Here is a 25,523-nt window from a genome sequence, read left to right as displayed (position 1 = left end):
TAGTCAATGAAATGCACAGTCTGAATCTCACTAACAGCTAGAAACCCCTCCCTCTCTCCTACCAGCTAAAGTAGAACTGTTAATTGTTACAATTTGACAAGACTTGAACTCATCAAATTCAAAGATTCAGGGGTTAGGTTTTATAGTTCGAAAGCCCAATCTCAGGCAAAACAGCACACTTTTTCTATGCCTGAAGTTTCTAATAAACAATTTCAGCTTTATTAAACAAACAATAATAAAGAGCTTACAAAATTCTCACTCAGTATGGGAATCACCATTCTTGGTTAACGGTAACTTCATTCTACAGGTAAAACATTAACCCACATTTTAAATCAAGAAGTCTACAATTCAGTCTTAGTATGTATCAAACAAGCGCAATAAAAAAAAATCAGCTCAAGTTTAATTCTCAACCAGAGCAACACAACACATCCAGGTACAAATCTCTTCTGTGCTCAAGAACAGCACAGGAAACTTGACAGGAGATTTTTTTCCCCAGGTGGATTACACCTTATACCAACAGGAAGCAAAGGTTAAAAACCACAGAACCTTACTGCTGGTATTAGTCACTTCACAATAAAAATTTTAAAGCCATTGGCAAAGCTTCCTCCAGGATAATCATTTTTGTCCCTGCAACATTACAAGCCAAGATAGGGTGCTCTCCTGGGCAAAGGAATCTTGGGAATGGTAATGGGAGCTTCCTACAAAACTTCTGACTACAGACTTAATTTGCCCAGTATCAGTCATCTGTCTAATAAGTGTTCCAAAACCTGCAATTAGTACAAATATACAGTGGGCACTACTCCACCAACCGAGAAACAGAATGTGAATGGAACTGTGTAGAGAGCTTAAGGAAAACCTCACTTTTTTTTTTTTTTTTTTTAAACAGAGGGCTAAAAAAGGCAACATCAAAAACGGGTGGGAACAAACAGAACAGCCCCTCTCCTTCCCGCTCTCTCCAGCCATCTCCTCTCATAAACGCCTGCCTCAGTCAACTGTTGCTGAACAGAACAAGACCCATCAGAACAAGATGCAATCGGGGTCCCGGCGCAGATGTGGGATTTTTGTGGAGGGCAGAGGTGATTTCTCCAGGCAGAACCTGGAGTTTAAACTCTTCTTGGCCGGATTGTTCTGGGCTGAGCTGCAGAGGAGGATCAAGCAGCGGGCGACCAACCCTGGTCCCTCCCTCCCTCTTCGGTCTCTCCCCTCCCCTCGCGTTCAGTAAGCGTCGCGGGGGTGGTGGGGGGGTGGGGGGAAAGCGCACAGCTTTTTTGCTCCGGTCCTTAAAAATGCCCTCGCGGGGCCACCACACACAATCCTAACCCCGACAGCAAAGGATTCTGCAGCGAAGGGTTCGCCGATCCCGAGCGGAGAAGTGAAATCGGCGCCCAATGGCAATTTTAATTGTCTAACCCGGCCCGATTTCCCAAGAGGCGGCAGCGCGGGGCGGGGAGGGAAGAGGGAGGCAGCTCCGACAGGCAACAGGGGGCAAGCGGCGGCAGAGAAAGGGGACTAAAGCGGCAAGATCCCAGCCCCGGCCCCCGAGGAGCTTCCGCAGAAAGGACCCCGAGGCAACCCCCACCGTTCCCCGGGAGACGTTTGCAAATCATATATGCAGCCAAAATGGCGCTGAGAATAAAAATATAATTTAAAGGCAGGTCGCCATATTGTAAACAGAGAGGCAGAGAGAAGAGGCGGACTCGAGAGACACCCTCCATGATTTCTTCCACAGCCGGGAGCGCCCGGGCGCCGGGTCCCGCGGGTCTGGACCAGGGCAGCTCCGGCCGCCGAGGGCTCCGCGCACCCACCGCGAGGACAGCCCAGCCAGGCAGGAGCCCGAGGGCGGCAGGCGCGCGGGGAGGCGAGCGGCGCAGGGCCCGGAGCTCCTCCCCTTCCTCCCCGCCACCGTCGGCCGTGCCCCACCGGCTCCGTCCCGGCTCCTCAGCGACTTCCAATCCCAGATGGGGCTCTCCTCACCCCTCCCAACCCCCACCTCGGGGTCCGGACCCACAGCTGCTCCTCCCCCCCCAAACGGCCGGATCCGGGCAGCACCTGGGGGCGGGGAGGCGCTGGCCCCAGCGGCTGCAGAAAGCTAGCGGCTGCAAGCGCCCGTTATTTCGGCAGCCAGGGGTAGGCCGGGTGAAGGAATGTTCCGAGAAGGGTCCGCCAAGGGGCTCCGGAGGGGTCCCCAGACCTTACCAGCACTGGAGATGGAAGGCGGCCGGGCAGTGGTCACAGCACAGGAGATCCCCACCTTCTTTGCAGCTATCGCAGCTGTCGTGGTTGGTGGCCCTGCCGCTTCGCCGGGGCTCCTTCTCAGGCTTCCGACTCCGCTTTTCTGCCTCGTCCGTCTTGGGGGGAGCCAGCAGAGCTTGGATTTGCTGCACACACATACAAATGGCGTGTGTGCACACCCGGAGGTCCCGGGCGGTCCGTCGCCCCCCCGGCGCGGCTTCTCCGTCACCCACCCCTCTCCCCCCTTTTGTCCTTCTTCCTCCCATCCAGCCTGCTCCCAGAACCTCTCAGCCCCCGGAACCAGGGGGAGCCCAACCTAACCGCGTTCCTGCAGCACAACAACGAGAACGGCTTCTTCCAAATGGGGAGGATCAGAGTAGGGGGATGGGGAGAGGGTGCGCGGTTCCCTTCTCGCCACTTCCTTGTATGGACAGTGGGGGACTCCAAAGCCAGGCTCGGGAGAGGCCTGAAGCCCAGTACCCGGACGTGCTGGGGGAAGCACAAAGGGGCCGACAAGAAGGGGGTGGGGAGGCCCGCCGGTGCAACGAGATGGAGTGGGTTGGCGCCTCGGGAGAGCGAATCGAGGGCGGCGGGTAGGTGAAACTGCTGCAAACGTCCTCGGCGGCTGAGCGTAACCCCCCGAGTTGCAAAGATGGGAGGGAGAGTCTGGGTGAGGAAGAGCCCCCCCGTCCCCCGGCCCTCTTGCGCTGCGAGCTCAGGGCCGGCTTTGTGGGGCGGAGGGCGGAGGTTCCCTCCCGGCGCTGGGGGAAGGGGATGAGGAGGGCCACTCTTACCTCCATCAGCCCCCCCGACGTGTCCAAGTCGTACACGATCGTCTTGGTCTCCATTTTCTCCCACATTCATCCACCTCCCGGGCTGGGCGCTCTCTGCTCCGGCCCCCCCAACCCCGGGGGGAGGGGGGAAACGGGGGGAGGGGGTGCTCCTGACCCCGGCCCCCCTTCTTTTTTCCAAACACGGGTCCCGACTTCCTCGCCCTGGCACCCCCCCCACCCCCCGGCCCCCAGTCCCCGGGACGGCAGCGTCCTCCCCACGGGCCGTGAGGGGGGAGCGGCCCCTCAGCCCCGGCCCGGCGTCTGGCTGCACGGTGGGTCCCGGCTCCGGGAGTCAGGCCTCGGCGGGGCCTAGTCCCACAGGCTAAAGCCGGTGCTGGCGACCGCTGGTCCGGCCGGGAAAGCTGGCGGGCGCTGCCATCCCGGGGTTGGGGGGATCGCAGTGGGGGTGAGAGGTTAGGTGAGGTTGTGGTACGTGAGGTGACTGCGGGGAGGGTGATGGGGGGTGGTCCCCGGGCTCCGCCTCTCGCCGCCGCCGCCGTCTGCGTCCCGGCTGCCGCGCACTTGGCGCAAACTTACCGCGAGCGCCCGCAAAGCCACCCGCGCAGGCGCCCCGGGATCGCCGCTCGCCGCGCGCAACCGCAGTGACAGCCGGCGGCCGGGCTCCCGCGCAGCCGCAGTGAGGGGGTACCCCCCAGCGCGCAGCCGCGCTGGCATTCGTCTGGAGAGCCGAAGCCCCGCCTTTCTGCCCTGCGCCAGCGTACTGAGAGAAAAGGGCGGGACTTGAGGTCTCGCGCAGGCGCCTGGGAGAGCGCCTAAGGGTCACGGCGCAGCCGCAGGAACATGGGGATTCTTCATCCATTGGTGTTTGAGTATAGACCAAGACTACTCTGTTCCCGCGCAGGCGTATTGAGGATGCTCCCCTCCCGCCCCACAGCAACACAGCCGGCTCCGCGCAGGCGTATTGTCACCTGCAGGCCCTAACAAGAATGCTTCTCCTTTCGCCATTTTGGTAGTGGGATATAAACCACCGTGTCCTTGGTGCCCTCAGGCATGAACAGAAAGGAGCAAAGTGTGGTGTTGGCTAGAGCTGGTAGGCTGTCGGTGACAGCAAGTACTTCTAGGGATGTTGTACTGGACTCTGGTTCCAGCGTCAGGTGTGGCTGGACCAGGCGCCATATTGGTAAAGAGAAAAGAAAAGCCATCGCGACGGAAAACGATGCTTTTGGTGTCGGGTTGGATGGCTACTGTTCCCTCTTCCCTCCCGCTCCCAGCAGTAAATTTTAGCCTGAGCATTCCTGCCTTTCATGGTGATGAAAGGAGAGGTCAACCTGCCCGTTACTACCCTCTCTTGATCACTGTCCCTGAGAATTGCTTTCCAAGAGGAAGCCCAAAGCGAAGAGTTTGTAATGCTGACAACGCCCAGCTACCTGCCTACAGTGGACTTCAACTCCCAGTTTGCAATGCGCAAAGGGTCCAAAGGGCGAACGAGAGCGCATTGCATCCTGGGAGCAAGAATCGCGATGGCGCTGGTGGGTTATGGGGGCCGTAGTTCCGTGTGCATGCGATGCAGTGGACGGTAACATAGACTCGGGGAAGAGTGATTTGCCTGCCGGAAAGATACTTTTCAGAGCTGCCGTGCTGCATGCTGGGATTTGTAGTCTGAAAGGCCTCACCTCGAATTCTGGGCGGGGCTTCACGCTCTCCACGGCGCCCGCCCCTGCCCTTGGTACCATCTTCAGAGGCTGCCAGTTATCTCTGCCTGACTGTAGATGAAGCGGTGGAGAAGGGAGTGGCATCATTGTGCCTGACACTAGGCGTTTAGTTGGCGTTGTTACCAGGTAGCTGTGTCCTGGCTCACTTTTGATGTTAAGGTGTACTTAGCATTCTCAGAAGCCTAAAACTGGAAAGGGCTTAAAAACCATCTCTTAATCTCCTCACTTCCAGATGCACAAAGAAGAGCAGTGATTTGCCTCGTTCACATAGTGAATTTATGGCAGAACTAGGAATGAAACAGCTTTCTTGATTCCCAGGCTAGGATACTGTCTAACTGCCTGCGAGGAGTTGCTGCTTTTTTGGGGAGAGTAAGGAGGATGATTGGATAGGGTGGGGATGTCGGTGTGTGGACTTAGGTTTCCGTTTTTCTGACTTTCCTAATGATCCTGTTGTTGCCTGGGAAGAACGATAAAGTCCTGGGCCTTATTGATCAAGCAGGGGAGTATATCATGTAGATCGGCCCTCTCTGCCCTCTACCAGCCTCAGCAAACAAGAAATCTTAGTGGCTATGGGCCAGAGATGTGGCCCTCAGAGAGAGGAGGGCTGAGCTAGAAGTATGGAAGTGGGCGGACCTCATCTCTTCTTAGGCTGTATTTCATGCCACAGACCCTCAGAAATGGATACATCATGTGCCCTCTCCCACTGGCGTCCTTCCCACTGCTCAGGGCCCAGCTGTGTTGATGTGTCAGCCTGAAGGTATTATGGGGCAGAAAAGTAAGCCATTGGCACATGTCCAAAGAGCCAGGCTTTGCTTTGATCAACACCATCATTGCTGTTGAGAACAGACATAGGCATTAATAGGCTAAAGAGGGAAATAATACTTGGCTCTGTTGACAAGTGCCAGGGGAACTAATCACTCCACAAACCTTCCCCTCAGAACTTGGAGGATGAGGTCAGCCCAGTGGGGCCAGTAGTTGGTGCCACCTTGGAGAGCTCCAGCCCTGGCTGTTCCAGGGGGATTGAGGAGAGAGAGCAGGTGGGTTACAGATGCCTTCGGAAGTGACCTCTTGTGGCTAATTTAGGCACTGCATCCTGCATAGACTGGAGCCTCTCCATCCTTCAAGGTGGCTTGTGGTAGAACCAGGAGGTGGGCAGCCGTGAGTGGTCAAGACCTCCCTGCTGGATGACTGTAGAATTTCTGGTTACTGCTACTATTTCCGTCAGAGAGTTTGTGTCATCTGGCTTCTGAGTGCCCTTAACTCCCTGTTGCCTCCCTCTTGCTCTTACTCTGGAGAGCAGCCATGCAGAGCATACCTCTAAGCATGGATGTATGATGGGGACCAAGGCTGGCTAAACACATCTCAGGAGGTTCTGGGGGCCATAGGGAAGGGGCATAGAGGCTAGGAGGGACCAAACGTGGCAAACCTAAGCACATCCGCTTCAGTCACCTCTTTCTGGAGTCCATGGATACAGCTTTTGTTAAAATAGGAGCCAGGGGCTTCCCTGGTGGTGCAGTGGTTGAGAGTCCGCCTGCTGATGCAGGGGACATGGGTTCGTGCCCCGGTCCAGGAAGATCCCACATGCTGCGGAGCGGCTAGGCCCGTGAGCCATGGCCACTGAGCCTGCGCATCCGGAGCCTGTGCTCTGCAACGGGAGAGGCCACAACAGTGAGAGGCGCACGTACCACAAAAAAAAAAAAAAAAAAAAAAATAGGAGCCAGGCCCCTACGCTGCATTGCCTCTGCGCCTCACAGTCTGGATGTTCTCTGAGGACAAAACAGACTAGAGCCTCATGTTCAGGGGTTCAGTCTCTGATTCCTATTCCAATTTCCTAAGCCTTGCTAGCTGGAAGGAAGCGAAAGAAGAGAGGCATCAGGCTTCCTGGGCTTTTTCAGCAATACAGTGGCTCAAAGGAGAGGCTTGGGAATGTGCCAGCCTGCAGTTCTGGACCTAGCAAAGAGGAGGAAATGAAGCATTGGGATTGATAAGCATTTGAGTTCCTGGGCTCCCATACCCCTGTGGCACCAGCAATTGGGACCTCTCATTTCACATGCCATCTGTTGCACTGACCTTGTTGGGACAGTAGTCCCTGAAGCACTGGCACGTGACTGTGTTTTTTCTGTTGTTGTTGTTGTATATTTTTTGGCTGCGCCACACAGCTTGCTGCTGCAAGGTCTTAGTTCCCTGACCAGGGATTGAACCCAGGCCACCACATTGAAAGTGCTGTGTCCCAACCGCTGGACCACCAGGGAATTCCCATGACTGGTTTTTGATAAAATCTGGAGATGATCAGTTGGTAGGTCCAGCATGCCTTCTGGTCCTAAAGTCCACATCCCATTTATCTCCCACCTTCCTTCCCTCCAAGAAAATACCATCCACCAGGCCATTGCTTGTTTTTTTTTTTCAAAAACACCATTTTAATAAGGAAACAACAGAAATAGAAGATTGTTCTCTGGCTGGAGCCCAGACGCCGTATAATACATTACATGTACAAAGTGGCCTGCAGCCAGCTTCTGGGCCTCTCCCTGGGACGCTCTGACCCCCTGTTCCATGCCAAATTCCTGGACCCTTTGACCTCTGCTCCTCTCCAGAATATGCCTGCCCACTCCCCTTATCCCAAAACGCAGTGGCCAGGAGGGAAGCCTGACAGGGGGCTGGGGTTGGGGGAGGGGCTAGTGGGAAAGAGGATGTTTTTAACAGCCAGACTGACATCAGGGGAAGGTCTCCCTCTCTTCAGGGTGCAGGGCTGCCAGGGGAGCAGTGGGGTGTCCTGCTTTGGTGTGGAGCATGAGTGGTGTGGCCTAGGGAAGCCCAACCTGAGCTTGGGGTAGAGTCCCTAAACCCTTTAGGATGCCTTAAAATTATTGCCTCCCCCAGAAAGGGATAGAAGGCAGAACTGACCATTCCCAGGGCCTTAGAGAAAGACTAGAGACCCCCCCCCCGCCGAGGGGGCTGATGTCAGCATGTCAGGACTACCCAGAGGTCACTGCTGAGAGCAGTTTTGGCCACTGGTGATGGCCCTGTGAGGAGCACCCTGGCACAGTTTCCGCCACCGTCAAGTTAACCCTGCTGCAGGGCGCTACATGCCAGGGCTGGATGGCGGTCACGTGGAGAGAGGCGCTCCCGCTCTGCCTGTGAATTCCAGGCTGGAGGTCCAGGGCACGAAAGAGAGTCAGGAGAATGCTGGTTCTTGATGCCTGTGCCCCAGCTGTGTTCTGCCTAGAGGCAGATGGCCCTGACTTGGACCCAAGGAAGGGCCCTAAGTGGGCAGTGGTACCAAGAAAATAGGCCCTGGTGGGCATTGCAGGTGGGAAGAGCACAACTTTTTGAGGGATTGGTGGCATCTCTTCCCAGGTGGTATGTACAGGAGGTGGAGGGACAGCAGGAAGCTGGGAGCTCTGCTGCTGGGCTGTGAGGCAGGGCTGAGCCAGCTTGCCCAGGCTGCCCCACCTAGATGGAGACTTCATATTCTCTCGTCTCCTGCAAAGGAAAGAGACTGCTGGGAGTTGGAAACTTGTAAAAGGTTCGTCAGTCCATAATCCACCTTCCCAAGGGAAAGGGAAAGGGAAAGGGAAAGGGAAAGAGAGAGGGCTTGGCAGGACCCTTAGGGGTACCTGCCCAAGGGAGCATAGGATTGGGTCCTGATTAGGGTGTCAAGCCTGGTATGGGTACTTACTCCAGTCTCGTAAGTCGGATTGTCAAATGCTGACTCCACGGTGATGCGGTCATAAGGGCGGGGTCGTGTTCGGGGCAGCTGCAGGGGGCTTTTCCCCTGGAGCCTGTGTGGCAGAGAAGCCTGTGAGTCAGGAGTGCTGGGCAGGAGTGAGTCAGGGGTGCAGGGCAGGAAGGGAAGCCAGACTCACCTGGAGAAGTAGAGGTACACACCTCCCACCAAGAGCGCCATTGCCACCAGCGGCAAGAAGATGGCAGCTGCGATGTGAGCAGCATCCAGGGTGCTGGAGGCAGCAGGCGCCTTGGCAACTGAAAGCACAGAGGATGGGATTGGGGCAGAGGCCTGGGTCCCATATCCCCTCACCTCTGCCCAGGGGCATCCAGCCACCAGCTCCCTCTAGCTGGCTGGGGGCAGGGAAGGAGCTTTTTGCCCCGCTAGTCCCAGACCTCTCTCTCTCTTTCTCTGCCCTCCCTCCTCAGAGAACCCATGGCCTGGGAGCTGTGAGAACTAGGGGCAGGGAGATTATTTCCCTGGCCCTCAAGGTTGGGGGCTCACCATCCAGGCTGCGGCCGCTGTAGAAGCCATCCAGAGAGGCTGGAACAAGAGGGGAGGGCCAAGGGCAGTGGATGAGCCCAAAGAACCAAACCACTAAGGTAGGGAGTGGGCTGATCATGGGAAGGATTTGTCCAAGGAGAGCCCATCCCAGAATCTGTCTTGGTGTCACCAGGTCAGAAGGATCTGGCAGAGACTGGGGAGACCAAGAATAACAGGAAGGGGGCATGGGCAGGGGGTTCTGGTTCTCAGCACTTGACATCTTTGCCAGAGCAGCCCTATGGGCCAGGCAGAGGTTCCGGGGGTGGCAGGGCACTCACCAGCCCTACAGATGGGTGGGGGGTCACTCCAATGTGAGGGGTGTCCGGGTACACACTTAATGCTGGCCTGGCCCTTCAGCACGTAGCCAGGGGCACATGAGAAGTGGATAGTAGCCCCCGCTGGGTGCAGCTGCTTCTCAGGACTGCGGGCACCATTCTCGGGGGCGCTGAGGCCATGGCACGGCTTGAGATGTTCCACTGCAAAGCAGGCAGAGCCCAGTGAGGGTGCCAGGCCCCTAGCCTCCAGAGGCAGCATCTTCCCCTCCTCCTCATTTGAGACTTACGGAGACATTTGGGGGGCCGGTCGCTCCACTTGGGGCTGCTGGCTTGGCGGTCATGGCAGGTGAGGATGGCACTCCCCGTCAGCACAAAACCCTGGTCACAGATGTACTGCACGGTGGCCCCCACGGGAAACTTGGGGCTAGATATGAGGCGTCGGCTGTGCTCCACATCCCCAGGGTCATGGCAGGAAGTCACTAAGGGTGGGGGGCGAGGGGGGGAAGTAGCCCAAGTAGAACTCAGCAAAAGCCAGTCCACGCTGGCTTTGTTCCAAGTCAGCCAACATCTTCATGGCATACGGCTCCACCCCTATTTATTTGCCCCTACCCTTTTGCTGGTGTATCTCCTCATTCGCCCCTTCCCATCCATCAGAGTCAACAAATACTGATTGGCCATATACCAGGAACGAAATACTCGGAGTACTTGGCGGATGACCCTATGAGAAAGTATTATCCCATTTCACAGATGAGGAAATTGAGGCTATGAATACCAGTTAATAATGGCTGGAGTCTGGGTCAGAATCCAGGAGAGAGGCTTGTAGGTTGCGCTGGGGAGAATATGGGGAACAGGTACACTCACCCCTCTGGCAGGAGGGCAGGTCCTCACTCCAGGTTAGGTCCCACTGGCACATGAGGACACTGGATCCCACCACCTGGTAGCCAGGATAGCACTGGTAAGTGACGACAGTGCCATGTACCAGCTCAGGCTGCGACGGGCTCTTCCAGCCATTGGGGATCTCAGGCAGCTCCGGACACGTGTCATTACGGGGCACCTCTGGGGGCAGCAAGAGCAGGCCGTCAGCAGCACCAAAGGGACTGTGCTAGCCTCCCTGACCCTGAGGGCACTCCGGCTCCTGCCAGTTTGTCCTGGGCCTAGCCTGGCCTAGGCAGGCTCAGCGATTCATGCCTTCCTGCTCAAGGGCCCCTCCTTGCCTGTCCCTGGCATCATTGTGTCTCCTAGATTCCAGGGTTGTCACCTAAGCTTTGGCCTTACTTCCAGAAGCACGTTGGCCAATTCCTCAGGGATTGGGTAGGGTGGGGAAAATTGTCATTTCTGTCAAAGATTGTTAGAAAGGTAGAAACGAACACCTCTCCTCAGTTCCCTATTTCTGTTATGAGGTTCCTCCTGCTGTCTACCCAAATCCCTCCTGCTGCAGCGGAGCCTTGCTTCCTCTCACTGGGCCCTCAGGGAAGATGGAGAACAAGACTAGCTTCCCGAAGGTGATACCTGGAGTTTCCCAGCTTTCCCTCATCAGATAAGAGCACTCAGGCTCCTCATTGCCCTGGACTCTCTGACTTGCCATGGTTCAGGGTCTGCATCCTGGCATCCCTTTTCCCCCAGGCAGCAGGGTGGGGCAGGGGCAAGCTCACCAAAGAAGTGGATGACAAAGCCCTGCTGGTAGCCCAGCACTGAGGCCCCGGGGTCTGACTGGAACTGTATGGTGACGTCAGCCATGGAGGTAAAGAGCTTGAAGTGGCCACGGGGCCCAGAGTACTGGCCCAGGACCCGGGCTGTCAGGTCATCCCCATCGTAGAAGGTAAGCACGTCACCAGGGCCTATGCGCAGCCTGTGGAGGAGGACTGTCAGGAAGGGTGGGCCCGGGGACCCCAGGACGGGCTGGGTGACAGATGTCCCCAGAGCTCAGGAGGTAGCTTGGCCAAGCCCAGTGGGCACTCACACTCGGACGTCCAGCATGATGCGCTTGTCTTCCTCCACATGCACGCCCCAGATGCAGTCCTGCCCACGGCCGTAGGGCTCTGGCCAGTTGGGGGAGAGCACCACGCCGGCCGAGTCTGTGATCTCCCCACTGCACACAGCTGGAAAGCAGAGGAGGCGCATCCCCTCCGCGTTCCCCCCAGTGCCATGTCCTGGAGCAGCCACCGGCCCACAGGAGTGCCTACCCACTGCTTGGAGCCCCCCACCTCCTCCTCAGGGGGAAGCTTGAATCACACATGTCAGAGGGCCCCTGTGGTCCCAGGCCCTGTGGCTGGCTCCCTGGTGCCCACCCTGCTCCCTGCCCTGGCAGGCCCATCTACTGGTGTCTACTGACCTCGGCAAGCAGGCTCTGTCTCGTTCCATTGGGGGTCATGAGGGTCAACGCACTCAATGATGATGGAGCCCTGCTCCAGGGTGTAGCCAGGGTCGCAGCTGAACTCCACGGTGGTACCCACAGGGTAGGAGGGTGCGCTGCTGCTGAAGTTGCCGTATTTGACAAAGGGCTCATAGCAATGGCCTTGCTGGAAGGCTGCAAACCACAGGGCCCAGCCCAGCTCAGCCTCGACTGGAGCAAACACAGGGGGCAGTTGTCCGCCTACTTCCCTCCCCAAGGCCTTTCTCTTCCTGACTGCAGATGTATGTCTGAGATTTGGAGCAGAGGGCAGGGACAGCCCAGAGCATCCGTCCCGATTGTGCTCAGGAGGTCATCTTGATTACCATTGTGTTCCCAGTGCCTAGTTTGTGCTTAGTACACAGAGGGTGCTCAATAAATGTTTTTTGAATAATGAACACATGCATGCATGAGTGGTGCTAGGATGTCTCTTGTAGCAATTCTCCTTCCCTAAGGGTTGGGGCCATTTTTGTTCTTCAAACTCTAGAGAATTCATTCTCTTGGACCAGAGGTCCTGGGTCCAGGCAGGGGTCTCCTGAAAAGATGGAGTAGAATCCTGGACTTCAGGAGAGGGGTAGGGAGAGGGGACCTGGGTGGCAGGTGAGCAAGGGCTGAGTTGGAAGGCGTGATAATGGAATGGAGGCAGAGGGGGAGGGTGTGAGAAGAGACCCCAGGCTCAAGACCCCCACCCCCAGTTAGGTCCCAGCAGACTCACCCTCATAGCGCAGGGCCATGCCTGCAGCCGCACCACTGCTGTCAGTACTGAGCTCCACAAAGAAGTGTCGGCCGGAGCTGAGCAGGCCCTCAATGGGCAGGTACTCCACCTCATAGGAATCATACACCGGGGGGGCCTCCACATTGTCCCCATTGCGGATGATGAGCCTGGGCCAGGAGAGCGGCAGCTGCGTGGCTGGTCGCTGAGTCGAGTGGGGTGAGGCCCCAGGCTTGGGTACCATCCCTCCAGCAGGGTATTACCAGGCCAGGCACTGCTATCCCACCAGGATACCCCCTCACCTGTCGTCATCCTCTGCCAGGGAAACCTTCTCAAAGTGCAGGTGCAGCCGCTGGCCCTCGGGAGCCTCAAGCAGCCAGTGGCAGGTGAGGTTGATGCTGTAGTTGCCCGGGAAGCCAGGAGAGACGATACGGCCCGTGGTGGCATTGCGGATCACTCCACCGCAGGAAGCTGTGAGACAGGGGTGGGACGGTGGGCTGGGCTGGCCAGTGGGATCCTAGACAGCCTAACAAGCCTCTCTGCCCATCCCAGCTCTGTACCTTCTGCACGGGCCAGCAGGGAGCTTGCTTTCATGGCCCTGAAGGTCAATCCTTTGCCCCTGTGACCCTGCTCCAGGCAGCCGACCTCCTAACCTTTCACACCTCTGTTATTCTTCATGTGCAACTCCCTTGACTAAGGTAGATCTTCCATTGCCTAGCCGTGTGGCCCTGGGTAAGTCACTTACCCTCTCTGCTGACTCCTCTGGGAGGCCATCCCTGATTTCCCCTGCCCAGGTGAACTTTATTAATACCCCTTACCAGGGTATATCTGCTGCAGGGTATATCCAACCTTCTTGGGTATATCTGCTGTCTCTACCTCATGTCACTTTCTTAAACCAGTTATTATTGGATATGTCCCTTACGTAGGCCCCCTTGGGCAAGGACCAAGTCTTTTCAGGCCAGGCACAGAGTTGGTATTCAATGTTTGTTGAATAAAATGAGTGAATGGATATTAAAAAAGAGAGTGGGACTAGATCAGGGATGACAAACACCTGGTATGCATGCCGTCCACCTCCAATTCTTGTGCCCTTAGCAGGCATTGCTAGCCAGGCGATGGTCTTGAATGCTGTCTGAAACAGCATCACTACCACTGTCATTTCTGGGCTGACCCCTTAGGGCCTTTCCAGCACTGGTCCCTCTGGCCTGGGACCGTCCTCTCTTCCTAAGCAGAGGCTTATCAGCTCTCCCATCCCCATCATTGAGGGCTGCTGAGTTACTTGGCCACGGGCTCCTGGCAGTTAGATGGGGCCAGAGAAGGGGTCTCAGGCAACAGGAGTGTGGCTGGTTTCAGGCAGCGCTTTCCTCTCCTGGACACGCAGCTCTGGACCAGCTCTCAGAGACCAGGCTGCCATGGCCAAGACCCGGTGCCTTTGTCTCCAAGTGTTCAAGACTGCAGAATATTTTAACCTAATAAAGCTTCCGGGGAAGGAGTTGTGGTGAGTTTCTTCTCTGCTTCTTTGCAGAGGGGGCAGACTCACCTTTCTGCTTGGTCTCAGAATGGAACTGCCCTTCAAATCTGATCATGCCCCATCGTCCACTTAAATTCCTCAGTGGCTCCCTATTACCCTCAGGATAAAGTCCAGCCTCAAGAGGGTGTTCAAGCCCTTTATAAACCACTCTCTCTTGACTCAGCGTCAGCCCTTCCCCGTACACCCGCTTCTTCAGGTGCACCTCACCATGTCCTCACGACAGTGTGCTGCTTCATGCCTCCGCATCTTTGCAGGTGCTGTTCCAGGAATCCACTCCACTTCCCTGACCCTAACATGCCTGTCATCCTTCCCTGCCTTCTCCTTGGGAAGTTTTCCTTGTCTCCTTCCTCATTTTGGAGACGCTCTCTTTCCCTTGGATTCCCCACTGTGCCCTGAGTTCCCCCCATCACAGCTCCATCTGCACTGAACTTCCTGAGCTGCTTTCCAGTCTTCCCACCAGACAGAGAGCTCCTTGAGGGCAGAGCCCGTGTCTGGCTTATTCACCTCTGCTTATACCTGGCACCTAGAAAGAGTTTATAGAATGAAATAAGTATCAAAAACCCAAGCTGCCTTTCACACTGCAAACTAAACATTCCATCTCCCTTCTGCCAACAAGCCCCACTCCACTGGCAGCAATCTCAGACTCCTTGATCACCCAGGGCCAGAACCTGGGAGTCTCCTCCTTCCCCCCATTCCCTCATCAGTGACTCTGGAAACACTTCCCTCCTCTTCATTCCCGAAGTCATTGTCTAAGTTCAAACCGTCTTGCCTGGCTGGCTGCCTAGCCTCCAGACACCACCCGGCTGTCTCTCCTGAGGAATAGTTCTGAGCCCCTCCCTCCCCATCTCACAAAATTTCAACAGCTCCCCACCCAGTGTCTTGGCCTGACATTCAAGGCCCTCCCACTGCCCCCTCCACATGTCTCAGGCCTCAGCCAAACCTGGCTGTTTTCTGTGTCCCTAAATGCTCCCTCACCTTCTCACCTCTGTGTCACTGCCCACATTGTTCCCTCCACTGAAATGTCCAGGGACTTCCCTGGTGGTGCAGTGGTTAAGAATCCGCCTGCCAATGCAGGAGTCACAGGTTCGAGCCCTGGTCTGGGAAGATCCCACATGCCACGGAGCAACTAAGCCCGTGTGCCACAACTACGGAGCCCACGTGCCACAACTATGGAGCCCACGTGCCACAACTACTGAAGCCTGCACGCCTATAGCCTGTGCTCTGCAACAAGAAGCCACAGCAATGAGAAGCCCGCGCACCACAACAGAGTAGCCCCCGCTCGCCGCAACTAGAGAAAGCCCACGTGCATCCACGAAGACCCAACACAGCCAAAAATAAAAAAATAAAAAATAAATAAATTTTAAAAATCAGTTACTATAATTTACCACATCAACAGATCAAAGGAAAAATCATATGATCATCTAAATAACAGCTGTATGAATAGTTAATACAACTCAACACTCATTAAAAAAAAAAAAAAAAGTCAAACCTTCAACGCTTACTTCCCCTAGGAAGCCTCCTAAGTACCCAGCTAAGGATGATTGCTTCCCCCTATCCCAGGTCACTCTGTCTCTTCACTGGTACTTTTGTGTTTTGTTTTTTGACAGTGCAGCTTGCTGGATCTTAGTTCCCCGACCAGGGGTCGAACGTGGGCCCACAGCAGTGAAAGCACTGAGTCCTAACCACTGGACCGCCAGGGAATTCCCTCTTCATTGGTACTTTTAACTCCCTGCTCTGGAAGCTGGTGACCCATGTACTTTCTTTCACTCCCATTTCCTGGAACTGTGCGCTCCCTGAAGGCACAGTCCCTGTTTAATTCTGCTCTGTATACCTGTGGTGCCTCCGTACAGTAAGTGCTCAATAAGTGCAGGTTGGGTGAACGCCGCTGATGTGTGTGGCCATTTTCTGGCTTCCTTATGGAGAGCAAATGAAGGTGCCAGACAGCAACAGAGAGCAGGAATGAGCCCCCCACCTCACTCCCCTGTTCAGCTCTGAGTCCCCTGGGGCTACTCACCAATGCAGACAGGCTCCTGAGAATCCCATAAGGGCTGGGTGGCGTTGAGACAGGTAAGGAGCCTGGCACCCTTCAGCTGGTAGCCAGTGGCACAGTGGAAGCGGGCACTACCTCCTGGGTGGAGGCTGGTGACAGTCACGGCTCCATAAGCTGGACGTCGGGGAAAGCGGCAGCTCAGGAGATAGGCTGCAGAGAGAGAATGGGTGATGTGTGTGTGTGTGTGTGTGTGTGTGTGTGTGTGTGTTGAGTGGGCTGAGTCATAGCCAGGGCAAAAGGGGCCTGCCCCAGCCTGCCTTGAGGTGTCAGAGGAAGCATCAGGAATTCCAGAAGAGACTCTGATCCCCTCCCCAGAAGGTGCCAGTGATATTTCCGGCAGCCTGGGCTGGTTAATGGAGCAAGTACAGAGGTGGAAGTTGGAGCCTTGGGTTCTGGTCCAAGCTTTCTGACACTTTAGGCAAGTTACTTCGCCTTTCTGTGTCCTAGTTTCCTCATTTGTTAAATGAGGTTCAAAATGCCAGCCCACTTACAGGGATATTGTGAGAATAAATGAGATAGTATTTTATTCAGCTTGGTACCTCTGGAACCAAGAAATGTTTATTGAATGACTTGTAGATGTGAAAGAACTTGAAATAGAGAAAAGCCTATACTGATGTAAAGTACTGATATTATGTTTCCTATAGGGGACAAATATGAATTACAGCAGGAAACACTTAAGTCAGAGACAGTAAAAGCTTTCCCAGTATTCACTGAGAAATGCTAAAAAGCTTGATGGCAAGGGCTGAGGACTTTTTAAAAACAGGATGGGTCGAGGGTGGCAAGGCAGGACACGCCTTCAAGGAAGTTGTGGGAGGGACAAGTTGCCCTGGGAAACTTGGTAACTTTTAGAACTGTCATACCAAGTATGACCGAATGGTGGCAGCAAATCCTATAAAAAAAAAAACCGGCCAATCCCAATCCAGTGCCAAACTGGGGCCTTAGCTAAAAATAGGGGTCAGGGCTTGGGTCTGAGAGGTGGTCAAGGAGAGGGGCTGAGCGAAGAGTCTGGGCTATAGTCTGCAAACCCTCGGAGGTGGTGGGAGAGATGAGGACCGTCTAGACTGAGGAACCACTCGTGGGTCTCGGGGTGGAGGAGGCCCACCCTTACTGATGGTACTAGGTGGATAGGAAGAAAGGTCCAGGCAGGGACTCTACAAGCCTCTGTGTGCCTTTGTATGAATATAAGAAAAGCCTGCCTCTGGGCAGACGAGGGTCCAGACACAAGTTTTGTGATTTTCACCTGTCCTGGTCTTAGTTACTAGGTCTGTGAAAGGGGGAGATGATTCCTACTCATCCGTCTCTCACAGAGTTCTTAAAAGAATGGCCAATGAGTGATTGCTTGTGATTGGTAGTCAGTATGGGGCAGTGCTTAGGAGGTGGGCTCTGATGTCAGACTGCCTGGGTTTGAATACAGGCTCCCCTACTTGCTGTGCCACTTTGGGCAAGTTACATAACTTCTCTGTGCCTCAGTTTCCTTGTTTACCCACCCATTTGGAGTTTGCATCCAATGTTGTTACATGAGAGGTTAAGTGAGAGGATATATGTGCGGTGTCTGGCCCAGAACAAATACTGCACACACCAGCTCGCTGTTATTGTTTGTAAGTTTGATTAACAAAAGCACCACTCATGTGCATGCACCTTCCAGCCTCTAAAGTGCCTTCACACTCTTCTTACTTGATGTCTACAACATGCTTAGGAGGAAGTTAGGGGTTATTAACTCACCTTCAGGTGAGGAAAACCAAGGTTCAGAGAGACTGAGGGACTTGCCCTGACCACATAGTCAGTAAGTGGTAGAGTGGGTGCTTGAAACTCCTGGCCCTAGAGCCCACTGCTTTATATCTCCTCTTTCCCACCTGCTTTCCCACATGAAGTAGAAACCTGGGCTCAGGAGTCAGAGAAACCTGAGAGTAATAATGAAGGCTGTCTTGGGTGGTTGTTCAGGGCGGCCACTCACAATGATCTGGGGAGAAACCCCAGGCTGGGATGGGATGGGACACTCTACCCAGAATGGAGGGGGGAGTGACACTGAGGGCAGTCTAGGTCATGAGCCAGAGGTCGTGCTCAGCACTTGTACTTCCATCTTCCCCATGAGTTCTTATCACAGGTCCGGGAAGGGAGGTCCCCCATTTCACAGATTAGGAACTTGGGCTGGGATGAGGTGAGAGCAGGAGGCTGGGGGCAGACAATGAAGCCCCCAGACTCCATGGTGGGTAAAGTGCCACTTCCCAAGACGAGCTTCCTCCTGTTGCCATGACGACTGTTCCCGGGGAGCCTGCATCACTGAAATCTGTTGAGCTATTTTCTCCCTGGCATCTGTTTCTGGGGCCAAGTCCAGTGCCAGGAATATTCAGGAGGGAGGAGGGGGATGCCTGGCAGGACCTTCTACTTCCTCACCCTGCCTGAGGTTGTGGGAGGGGAGTTGGAATTTGGTTCTGCAGATGAGGGTCCAACCTTATGATCTCCAACATTATCTTGGATAGCTCTGACAGGGGTGTGGGTACAGGGCCCCTCACCCCCTCTTCTGGCACCCTCTTTCTCCAGCCCAGGGAGATGCGCGTATGAGCACACGCTCCTGTTCCCATCTCTGGGATCAGGGCTAATTACAGCCTATAATTAGGGGAATTACACTCATTAAGGAAAGAGCTGATCATTGACAAAAACTGGGCGAGGAGGGAGGGCTTCTGGGAACTGAGAAAGAGGCAGGACTGGGCCAGCTTTCCCAGCCCCTCCTTGGGGTCTGCACCCCTCGCCAGGCCTCCAACTCGCTGCCTTTCAGCCACCTTTGTCTGGCCCAACAGAGAGAAGGTCTGGGGGTTTGTGCAAAGGAATTTGCAGCAAGAGAGAAGGTTACCGTGGTATGATTATGCCCACTGCTAGGGAGGACTGATGAGCCGTTAGGGAGGCTGGTCGGGCTGCCTAGATGCTCACCCTTGCCTCAGCTGGCCCCTTGCCTCTGACAAGCCCCTGGCCAGCCCCTGATGGCCACCAGGCTCCCTGTTGCCACACCAGATTGCTCCCCCAGTTTAGGTGGAGAGGCCAGGAAGGGGTGAGTACTCCTTAGGGGAGGGGTCCAAGCATCCCCATCTCCAGAGGAGTGATTGTGGCTCCTGGCAGGGCCGCGGAAGTGGTCCCTGACAATGCAAGCCAATTGTTCATGTCAATCATTTCCCCATTAGCACTCCCCAGTCTGAACTGGTTACCTTGTCACAGCAGTGCAAGGGATCAAGAAGACTTTGGGGAAGAAGGGGCCAACAGGGATACTGATGGGAGAGGGATAGAGTCCCAAACCCCTTTTCCTCCCTTTCCCATCCTACTAGCTCCTTAACATAGTTCCGGTTTCTTTCTGGATGTGTGCTAAGCCCTTGACATGCACCATTTTGTTTCATCCCTACCATGACTTTGTGGAGTAGGTGTTTTGGACTCATTTTACAACAGAGGAAAAGGAGGGTTAGAGAGGTCAAATGACTTGTCCAAGGTCAATAGCCAGTGGGAAGGAGATTCAGACACAGATGTGCCCATATCCTGAGTCTGTGATTTTCCTATTACATCATGCCACTCTCCTATTTCCAGCGGTGTTCTGAGCTGACTGGGACATGGCCAGGTGAGGCAGTTCAGGAAGGCCAGGTTGGTAGCTAAGGACCTTTAGATGGTCACTATCAAGCCCCTTTGACCTCGACCCCCTTGCATTTGGGGAGAGGCCTTCTATTGTTACTGCCTGTTAGGTGTCTGCCTCCTGAGGAGATTCTGAACTCCTTGAGGGCAAGGACTTGGCTGGATCTTGATACTGCCAGTCTCTAGCACAGGCCTCGCAAGGAGCAGATGCCTAGGAAAAGTTTACTGACTGACTGAATGAATGAGTGGCAAGGGACACACCTGGGGCTGCCTGATTCTGTGTCAGTCCCCCTTTGAGACCAGTTCTCTGCAGGGTGGTAGGTGGAACAGGGAAGGTCCTGGAGGTATCAGATGGGCAATACTCACCTCCAGTTGTACAGAGCTTCCCTGGGCAACTGAGTTGTATGTTACTAGTCTCTCCATGCTTCCCCCAGGCTGTAACAGCACCAGAGATCCCCAGGAGGGCAGCCAGTCTGGGCTGGTATTTTCCTCAGCTACCCAGGCCTACCTTGGTAGTAGAAATGGAAGGTGCCAGGCCCAGCGGGTGGTGGGAGGCTCTGGAACCTCAGGGCCGCTTGGTGGGTGGGGCTGCGGATGACGTGGCCCCTCAGCAGGAAAGACTGGTTGGCCAGGGGCAAGGGGTCAGGCCCCCCGAGGCCCTCCACAGTTATTGTCTCCCCTTCTCGGAGGCTGATGTTCTGGACCTGTCCATAGAATCAACAGAGCAAAGCAGAAGAGTCAGGCTTCTTTTTGCTGACTGAGCCCTGCTGCCCTCAGGCTCCTGCAGGCCCGGGGCATGGCCAATCCTCAGTGCCCCTTGGGCATTGGAGCCCCGGCCCTGAGCTAGGCACTTCAGTGCAGGAAGAGCTCATTTTACCTTCCCAGTAACCCTGTGAAATGGGACCTGAAGTTCAGAGATATCAAGTAAATTATCCAAGGTCACATAGAGAGTAGCACAAGTGGGATTTGTAAACACGTCTGTTTCCAAAGCTTTTCAGCTACACCAAATGCTTCCTGTCCCTTCATAGCTCTAGGCTCAGTTTTCTCACTGGTAAGGTGGGGATGCGGTTGGTGTGTTGAACTAGATGGTGTCTGCCGAGGGCCTGGCCAGCAAGGTGGGCTCTTAAACATCAGCTTCCCCTGAACATCCTCTGTTGTCCTCTCACACCCAGCCTGCCTCAAACTGAGCACCCGCTTCCCCCAGCTGGCAGCTCCCCTGGCTCCCCATCTCAGGGAATGACCTTACCATCCATCTGCAGGCCCAAGTTAGAAACTGGCATCTCTCCTCCTCCCTTATACCCCACATCAAATCCGTCATTCCTTCCTGTCAACTGGCCCCCAACTCTGTTCACTGCCCTTCATCCCCGCTGCTACCTCCCCTGTCCTCGCTGTTATTGCTCACCTAGACCCTCGCAGCAGCCTCCTGCCAGCCTCCCTGCCTGCAGGGCTTAACCCACTTCTCCCTCCACCTCATATTCTCTGAATTGCAGCCAGTGAATAGCCCTGATATGTTGCTGCTCATGGTGCTTCCTTATTTAAATCATCCGTGGCTCTCCAGTGAGCCCACAAAGACCACAGTATCTAGTCCAGACTCCTTGCTGTGGCCCTCGAGGCCCTGCCCAACTTGGCCTCTGCTGACTGCTCAGCCTAGCCTTATGCCACGCCCCTCCACGTGCCAGCCACCCTTCTGTTCTCTCTTCTCCGGGCCTCTTTTTCCAGTCCTTTCCTCTGGCTGTCACAGGCCCCTCTGCCACCACCCCAACACCCTTAGACCTTCAATCCCTGCAGCATCCTCTGGGCTCCATGCCTTCATTCAACAAGGATTGGACAGCAACAGACTCTGCCCAGAGGGGAAGTGTTAGTGTGGCCTGGTAAAGGAGCACTGGATTGGGAGCCCAGAGGTCTGGGACCTAGTCCTAACCATGTGATCTTGGACAAGTATGCCGACTATTGGAGCTTCATTTTCTCCATCATATAAAATGCCTAGTGTGAATCTTTGCTACTCAGAATGTGGTCCCTGGGCCAGCAGCATCAGCACCACCGGGGAGCTTGTTAGAAATGCAGAAGCTCAGACCCCACCTAAGATCTACTAAATCATCCTTTGCATTTTTTTTTTATATCTCTGATTTTCTTTCTTTCTCTCTTTTTAAAATTAATTAATTAATTAATTTTTGGCCGTGTTGGGTCTTCGGTGCTGCTCGCGGGCTTTCTCTAGTTGCGGCGAGCGGGGGCTTCTCTTGTTGCGAAGCACGGGCTCTAGGCGCGCGGGCTTCAGTAGTTGTGACACACCGGGCTCTAGAGTGCAGGCTCAGTAGCTGTGGCACACGGGCTTAGTTGCTTCAAGGCATGTGGGATCTTCCCGGCCAGGACCCGAACCCGTGTCCCCTGCATTGGCAGGCAGGTTCTAAACCACTGCGCCACCAGGGAAGTCCTCATCCTTTGCATTTTAACAAGGTGATTCCGAAGCATTGATCTACATGGTTTCCAAGGTCCTTACTATGTTGCTCTGAGGTAGGACCTTCACAGATTATCCTCCTGGGCTAGTTAAGTGGCATCCAATGAGTCACCAAATCCTTCCTAATCTTATCTCCCAAATATTTCAGTTGATTCCTCCTCTCCATCCCTTTGTCTCTATCTTGGCTCTGATTACCTACCACCCTCCCCCCCACCCATTGTTCCTCACCTGGCCTTCACCCCTCCCATCCCCAACTCATCTCCCTGGCCCCGGCTGTCTCAAGATTGGACCATGTCTCTCTCCTACCCAAACCCTGTGGGTGACTTCAGATTGTCCACAGGAAGAGGTCCAAACTTCCCAGCTCACAGTTGGCCTCAGCAGCTCTGCCAGCCTCTTATCTTCACTGCAGCCACAGGCCATGCCTCACTCCCCTCCTCTGGGCATTTGCATATGCAGGATCCAGCCCAGGGAATGCCTTCCGTTTTTTCCTCTCCTGCTGAAGCTGCTCATTCTTTCAGGTCTCAGGGCCACCATCCTCTGCCTCCCAAGCCAGGCCAGTCAGTTCCTTTACTTCAGGCCTCTCTACCGTCTGTCTCTCTTATAAAGCCTAAAGGTAGCATTTTGGGTCACAATGCCCTCTTCCCTGGCCAGTTGCAATAAAGATGTGTGGAAAGGGTGAATGTGTGGGTCGCTAGAGGGACATTCCTTGCAGATTTCTGTAAACTGAGAAGCACAGAGCATGCTGAGCCCAGCCAGGTCCAAGGACGCAGCTGCGCTAGGCTCTGGGCCCCTCAGACTGTGGGTGGTGAGAGCATACGTGCCCTGCAGACTCCCCTGCCTGGGAGAAAAGGCCTAGGGGATCTTTGGGGCTGAAGAGAAAACGCAAGGCAGGGTGCTGGGGCAGATGTGCAGCCTCTCCATGAGGAGCTCCCCTCCAGGGCACATTTGGGTGGAGGCTGCTGGACCATCTGCCAGGGACATTCCTCAGGGAATTCCTGCAGCAGGCGGAGGCTGGATGAGGTCCCCTCAAACTTGGAGATTCTGTGATTCTAGAGTTGGGCAAACAAGACACACACACGTGGAATCTGTAATTATCGAGAGATGCCAGGCAGCATATAATTCTGCCTTAAGTGGGACTGAATGCATGCAGCAGGAATCCTCTAGGGGGGAGTGGAGGGGTTGCAGGCTCAGGGAGAGCACGTGGAGCAGGTGGGGCTGAGAGCGCCTTACGGGGGCAGGGCCGGCCTGGGAGGAGGAGAAAGGGAGGACATCACCGCAGGGGAATTACTAATGAAGTGAAGGCAGAGAAGTAGACGTGAAGTTAGCATTTTTCCTAGTTCCCACAAACACCCTTTTGACCCCTATCTTCCAGCTCCTGACCCTGCTTTTTAGCCAGCAACGGTGGCAACAGCAATAACAACAATTACCATTCACAGAGCGCCTACAATGTGTCAAGCCTTGTACTATTTACAGATATTTCATCCTCACCAGAATTCTGTAAGGCGGGTGGTAAAGTCCCCTTAAGTAAACAGAGGCTGGGAGAGGCTAAGGTCACACAGGTGTTAAGTAGTAGAGCCTGGCCTTGCTGGAGGCAAAGGCAGCTCCCTTCCTCCTAACCTCATGGGGGTGTCTCCCGCAGACAGATTTCTAGACATCTTTATTCCTGGGTCCCAGGTCCGCCAGGTTTAGCAGGGAGGTGGTTTTTGGCCATACTGGGCTTTTTTCAAGATGTTGAGCCATCTTTCCCCCCAGAAGCCTGTAAAGCTGAGAAAACTGGGAGCTGAGACCTCTGTCCCCCTCCAATCTGGGGAAGGCATGGGCCCCTCAAAGCTGGCCTGGTGGCAGGGGTTGCCATGAGAGCATGGAATGGAGTGGGCCTGATTACTTGGGGCTCTTATCCAGAAGGTACTCTATTCTCACAATGGCTGTCTATGCAGCGCTGGTCCCTTGGGTTTCAAGCACCCACTTGCAGGCCTGCCACAGTGGCCAGATGTAATTTGTCACTTGTTTGAGGGCCAGGCCTGACAGGGGCCAGACAGGGCTTGGTGTTAGACAAGGGGGGTGATGAAGTCTTGATGTAATTTGCAGGCATCTGAAGGGCTCAGGAGACAGATTGAAATGTCAGCTCTGCTCACGACGGCTGTCTTCCCACACCCCTAGCCAGTGACAAGAGGGGAGCTGGGGATCAGGCTGGGGAAGACAGAAGCAGAGGGAGCTGAGTACAATTCCCACAGGACTCTGGGCTGTCTAACACTGCCCAGCTTCCAGCAGACCAGGGGTCAGTTCAAGGAAGGAAATATGGCTGCTTTGAGGGGGCTGACTCCTTCCTGGATGGGAGGTGGGGAGGATTCAGGTTGCCCTCTGCCAACCCCAGACCATCAGCCTTGACTGGCCTGTCTGTCCCCATGGAAGCTGCCAGTCGGTCTCTAGGACATGCTCTAATGGTGCGACTCATAGACAGGATGGTGCCACAAGTCCTTGCACAAAATCATCTTAGTACAACCCTGCACGGGCCATGAGCTCAGGGATGACTTGTGTGTAAGCCCCTCCCCCAGTACCTGAGTCCCACTCCCAGAAGCTGACCACGGCCCCTGTTCCACTGCGCTCTCCTGATCACCGACACCTGTGTGTGTACTCTGACATTAAACCCACCGCATGCACACAACTCCCTCAAACACGTGACCTGGCACATATGTCCACACATACATGTGCTCCCTCACTCCAACAGTAGTAGAATCACAATTCTTCCCATGAGATCCTTTACAGTTTTCAAAGCTCTTTCACACCCATTATCCTCACAGATCTCACAAAACCTCAATAAGGGAGGCAGGGCAGGCTGTGTTTACCTCCAGCCTATAGAGAAGGGAACCTCGTAATCAGAGAAGTTGAGAGCTCCTCTTTGGGTCACACTGTAAATCCAAGGCAAAGCCAGGACTCCAGGCCAGGACTCCTGATTCCTGGTCCAGTGCTTTGTCTTCATGCAAGCATCCCAGGCCTCTCCCCCGAAACTGGGAGAATTCCAGATGGGGTTCCTAGAGGAGCAGGCAGGGCTGGGCTGAGAAAAGGGGTTGGGGATGGAGTTCTCCAACTGTTCCCAACTGAACTCTCTTTCTGCAACAGGACAATCTTCTGGGCCAGGGGAAGAATAGGGACTCTTGAGTCCTGGATCAACTCCCAGCTCCATCATCGACTAGTTGATAGGTCTTTGGGCAAGTCACATGACATCTCTGAACCCCAGTTTCATCTGTGAAATGGGATAATCACACCCACCTCATGGGGTTATAAGGGTTAAGTTAGATCCCGCCTGTACGGGGCTCAGCACAGAGAGGGCGCATGAGCAGTCCTCTTTCCCGTTTTTGGACAGACCTGGGCCCCACCCAGGCTGTGGACCCACCTCACCTCAGGTCTGCCAGGGCTCTGCCTGGGAGGCACTGTACCTGGGAGCCACCCTCTCCCTAGCCCAGATTCTGAGCTGCTAGGAAGCAGGAAACAGGGTC

The 25,523-nt window shown here is 54.9% G+C and overlaps 2 protein-coding genes across 5 annotated transcripts in view; both read right to left on the bottom strand.

Annotated features, from left to right (window-relative positions):
- The window catches only part of PHF12 (PHD finger protein 12), a 40,263-nt gene extending 36,576 nt beyond the window's left edge, over positions 1-3,687 (bottom strand). Inside the window, exons 1-2 of one of the 3 annotated variants that reach the window (XR_012328634.1) lie at positions 3,027-3,686; positions 2,197-2,378 (exon numbers count right to left, since the gene is read on the bottom strand). Coding sequence is in view for 2 of the 3 variants with exons in the window: in XM_073797791.1 (XP_073653892.1) it covers positions 2,197-2,378; positions 3,027-3,092 (248 nt within the window). In the remaining variant the exon portion in view is untranslated. Of the gene's footprint in view, positions 1-2,196; positions 2,379-3,026 lie in introns of all 3 variants that reach the window. The other 2 variants (XM_073797791.1, XM_033846648.2) reach the window with 2 other exon arrangements.
- Positions 3,688-7,102: 3,415 nt separating this feature from the next.
- SEZ6 (seizure related 6 homolog) overlaps positions 7,103-25,523 on the bottom strand; it is a 98,692-nt gene continuing 80,271 nt past the window's right edge. Inside the window, exons 6-19 of one of the 2 annotated variants that reach the window (XM_073797793.1) lie at positions 20,080-20,275; positions 15,924-16,109; positions 12,684-12,852; positions 12,385-12,551; positions 11,613-11,807; positions 11,241-11,379; positions 10,933-11,129; positions 10,142-10,336; positions 9,568-9,759; positions 9,284-9,481; positions 8,967-9,005; positions 8,602-8,719; positions 8,415-8,517; positions 7,103-8,218 (exon numbers count right to left, since the gene is read on the bottom strand). In XM_073797793.1, the coding sequence (XP_073653894.1) occupies positions 8,189-8,218; positions 8,415-8,517; positions 8,602-8,719; positions 8,967-9,005; positions 9,284-9,481; positions 9,568-9,759; positions 10,142-10,336; positions 10,933-11,129; positions 11,241-11,379; positions 11,613-11,807; positions 12,385-12,551; positions 12,684-12,852; positions 15,924-16,109; positions 20,080-20,275 (2,124 nt within the window). In that variant the 3' untranslated portion in view covers positions 7,103-8,188. Of the gene's footprint in view, positions 8,235-8,414; positions 8,518-8,601; positions 8,720-8,966; positions 9,006-9,283; positions 9,482-9,567; positions 9,760-10,141; positions 10,337-10,932; positions 11,130-11,240; positions 11,380-11,612; positions 11,808-12,384; positions 12,552-12,683; positions 12,853-15,923; positions 16,110-20,079; positions 20,276-25,523 lie in introns of both variants that reach the window. The other variant, XM_073797792.1, reaches the window with a different exon arrangement.

The sequence above is a fragment of the Tursiops truncatus genome, chromosome 20, assembly GCF_011762595.2.
Source record: "Tursiops truncatus isolate mTurTru1 chromosome 20, mTurTru1.mat.Y, whole genome shotgun sequence".
In the NCBI taxonomy this organism is placed as follows: Eukaryota; Metazoa; Chordata; class Mammalia; order Artiodactyla; family Delphinidae; genus Tursiops; species Tursiops truncatus.
Note: the sequence above shows the minus strand (reverse complement) of the source record. Positions and strands in the feature narration are given on the sequence as shown.